General features: G+C 38.7%; 1 protein-coding gene across 1 annotated transcript; it reads left to right on the top strand.

Annotated features, from left to right (window-relative positions):
* Positions 1-1434: 1434 nt before the first annotated feature.
* Positions 1435-1911, top strand: LOC104612679 (uncharacterized). Its single transcript, XM_010280198.1, has one exon. The coding sequence runs from the start codon at positions 1435-1437 to the stop codon at positions 1909-1911; it is 477 nt and encodes a 158-aa protein (XP_010278500.1).
* The last annotated feature ends 1568 nt before the right edge of the window (positions 1912-3479 follow it).

Raw genomic sequence — 3479 nt, 5'->3', positions numbered from 1 at the left:
CAAAATTCTTCCAAATAATCTCAAAGCCTTGTCTGCGAAGAACCTCATAATTGCCGATTTTTGTTCTTACAATCTTTCAACCCATCCAATATTGTTTTCAAATATGTCAATTGATGTGTAGAATTTGCTATTGCTAAAACAATCAGCTTTTCGCCCTCAATCCGACTTCTTTGAAGGTATTGTTGGAGATTGGTTTGGGGAAAAAATGCAATTTGAGAAACCACATAGGGTTTTTGTATGCCTGATAGATTTCATGTGGGTTCTTCACTTGCTTTGCCAATTATCTAAAAGGGTTTCATGGAATCAGGGATTGACAACTGAGAAGACTTTGAAATTTGCAATTTTGTTGTTGCATAGAAATCAAATAAATAAGAAAAGGGTAATTTGAAGATTTAAAAAGCTTTTAACAGCCAAATTAGAATATTTTTCGAAGTTAACAAATGGAATCTTAATGGAGGGCATATTTGTGACAAAGTGAACGTTTAAGGAGTCTTTGTAATTTATCCTTTTTAATATCTTAACAATAATTTTTTTTAATATTTCAGAAATGTTTTTGGAAAAAACATATACAGCCGAAGAAGAAAAAATAAAAAAAGAGCTAGAGATAGAATGAAAGCATACCCTAATATTTGGTGCAATCACTCAATCTAGCAAACTACCTTAGAGCAACAATTTTTCTCCGTACACGGTACATGAGTAAATTAACTTTTTTTTTACTTTCTTTTGAGGATAAATCTATAGTGCACGAACTGCGTCCTATATAAAAAAATGAAGGGTAAATTTCTTAAACTATCTTATGGCTTAGTTAATTGATTAATTGTAGTTTTATTGTTTAAAAATTAACTTATGCATTAAAAAGACTATTTTACTCTTCATTCTTTATCAAATTTTCAAAATAAAACAAGGAAAAGAAGAAAGAAATGCTGAACTCAGTGGCTCTGTAGGCAATCTCAGCACTTACATCCCTATCATTTTTGCACCTAAAAACCCTTTGATAACATAAAGATTAAAAAGACTATTTTACCCTTCATTTTTTTCAAATTTTCAAAATAAAACAAGGAAAACAAGAAAGAAATGCTGAACTCAGTGGCTCTGTAGGCGATCTCAGCACTTACATCCCTATCATTTTTGCACCTAAAAACCCCTTTGATAACATCGGGTTCTGCCTGCCGGAGAATCTACGGTTTGCCGCCGCTATGACATCTAGCTCAAGTTCGGGAGTTTGAAGACGATGGTGGACGATGATCCAAAATGCAAAAATAAATGAGGGAAGGGTGGGAAAAAAGACCAGGGAGATGAGGGAGAGAGGGGAACAAAGATAGATAGATAGAGAGAGAGAGAGAGAGAGAGAGGGAGGTCGGTATTGAGAGAGAGTGAGAAGTCAATTGCCTTCTGAAGTACATTTGTATCCTCTATGTTTAATCTATCAATCGGATGGCAACGGAGACTCCTAATTTTGAAAACAAAGAAAGGGAATCGAGTAAAGAATTACTAAATGTTGCGTTTGCCAAGAGAAAGTGTTGTTTCTGCATATTCTATTTAAGTCTGGACCAATCAAAGATCGTTGGACAGGTGGGGTGGAAGAGAATTCGGTTGGTGGAGAGCAAAGACGGATGGCGGATGAAAGCATGGAAGAAGGCAAGGCAGTGGTCAAAGATCATGGCGGGGCCTAAATGGAAGACATTCATCCAACGAATCAACAAGAACAACAGAGGCAGCGGAGGTGGTAGGCTTCAGAAATTTCAATACAACCCCTTAAGTTGTGCTCTCAATTTTGATGATGGACCAAGGAAGAACGGTAATCTCGATGATGAGATCATGTACCGCGATTTCTCATCTTGGTTTGTGTCGATTCCAATTTCGGCGGAGTCATCTATGGATCTCGGCAAGGACATGCCAGCCTTCACGTAAGGAACGCGTGCCAGGGGCGGAGGATGCGACACAAAGCGCGATGTCATGGACGGCAACACGTGCCAAGGGGCGGAGGATGCGGCGCAAGGCGCTCCCATCCTGTCGGTCGAGGTTAGATTGCCTTCTCGCTCCAGCGTTGGTGATGACCCCATTTCAAACAAAAACAGAGGAGTGGCGGTGAACCAGTGACACCCCTTCAGCCATTCTCTCCCATTTCTCTCTCTCTCTCTCTCTCCATTCCTCTTTTTACCGTTACCAGTACCTTTCATCATCGACCTCGGCTCGAACCAGAAGCGGCGATGACATTTTCTCTCTAATCTCTCTTCTTCTCTCACACTTTCTCTTCTTTTTTTCCTCCTTGTCTCCTCCACGTCCTCTCTCTTATTTTATTGCTTCATCATTGTTGTCGCTGCTACAACTCATTGTAGTGGCGGTTCTGAACATGGAAGATAACCAAAGACTAATATGAGTCGATCAATATGTTGTGGATCTGATGAACGCCAAGCTTCTAATGAAAGTATTGTTAGCATCTATTTTTTGTTCGGTCCCTTCTTTGACCCATCTCCTACATTTTGGATGCCTGATCGGACCACACCAATCACTTTAAAGCATGCAAAAATCCTAACAAACCAAATTTGAGCCCAAATACCCATAAATCCACTATTAAATCTACATGATTCCCTTTCGATGGTCTTGATTATGCCACATCATTATACTTGATCCCCAATAAAACTCCATCACGTGAAACAAAACCCTCAAACAAACTATCACACAAGATTTGAATCCTAAATTCCTAGATTTAGCCAACATCCATCAGAGATCCCATTTCGACGCACTGAACACTACGATGTTCCTCAAACCTAAAACCTATGATCTGTACATACCTAACATGATCAAACCGTTCCAAAAGCCTCATAGTCTCTATCCATACCTACCACCAAATTTTATGCCAAAATTCCCTCATTTGACCCAACATCAAACATTGGTTATGTTTTGACAAATTTTATTGATTAAAAGCCTATTTGTCACAAATCTCCATCATCCAAACCTTATTTGACTAGTCAAACCCCACCACCATGTTCAGAGACCCAAAGAACCTCAATATATCAAATTTTATGACCACACTTCCATTTGACCATTAAAAAAGTAAGATTCCATTTAGGATCCTCTCATTGATCGGAAAACCATAAGACCATGATCTAAACTAGACCAGTAAATCTATACCTATGATAAAAGATCGATCACTTTCATCAGACCCACCAAATTTCATCCCAAAATTCTCTCATTTAACCCTTCATCAAACAAAGATTATATTTCAACAAATTTTATTGATCCGAACTTGTCAACCATAGATTTCAATCATCTCGACCCCATTTGTTCAATCATACCTCACCACTATGTTCAGAGACCCAACAAAACCCCAATATGCCAAATTTCATGACCAAATTCATCCATTCGACCGTTAAACTAAAGAGATGTCATTTTAACGTTGGATCACCACATCAACTGTCCAACCTAGCATCTTAAGTGGAAGGGGACTAACGTCAGCTCCTTACTTGACCCCCTTA

This window comes from Nelumbo nucifera, chromosome 8, assembly GCF_055504915.1.
Source record: "Nelumbo nucifera cultivar China Antique chromosome 8, China Antique-T2T, whole genome shotgun sequence".
NCBI classification, from domain to species: Eukaryota; Viridiplantae; Streptophyta; class Magnoliopsida; order Proteales; family Nelumbonaceae; genus Nelumbo; species Nelumbo nucifera.
This window is presented reverse-complemented; position numbering and strand designations above follow the sequence as displayed.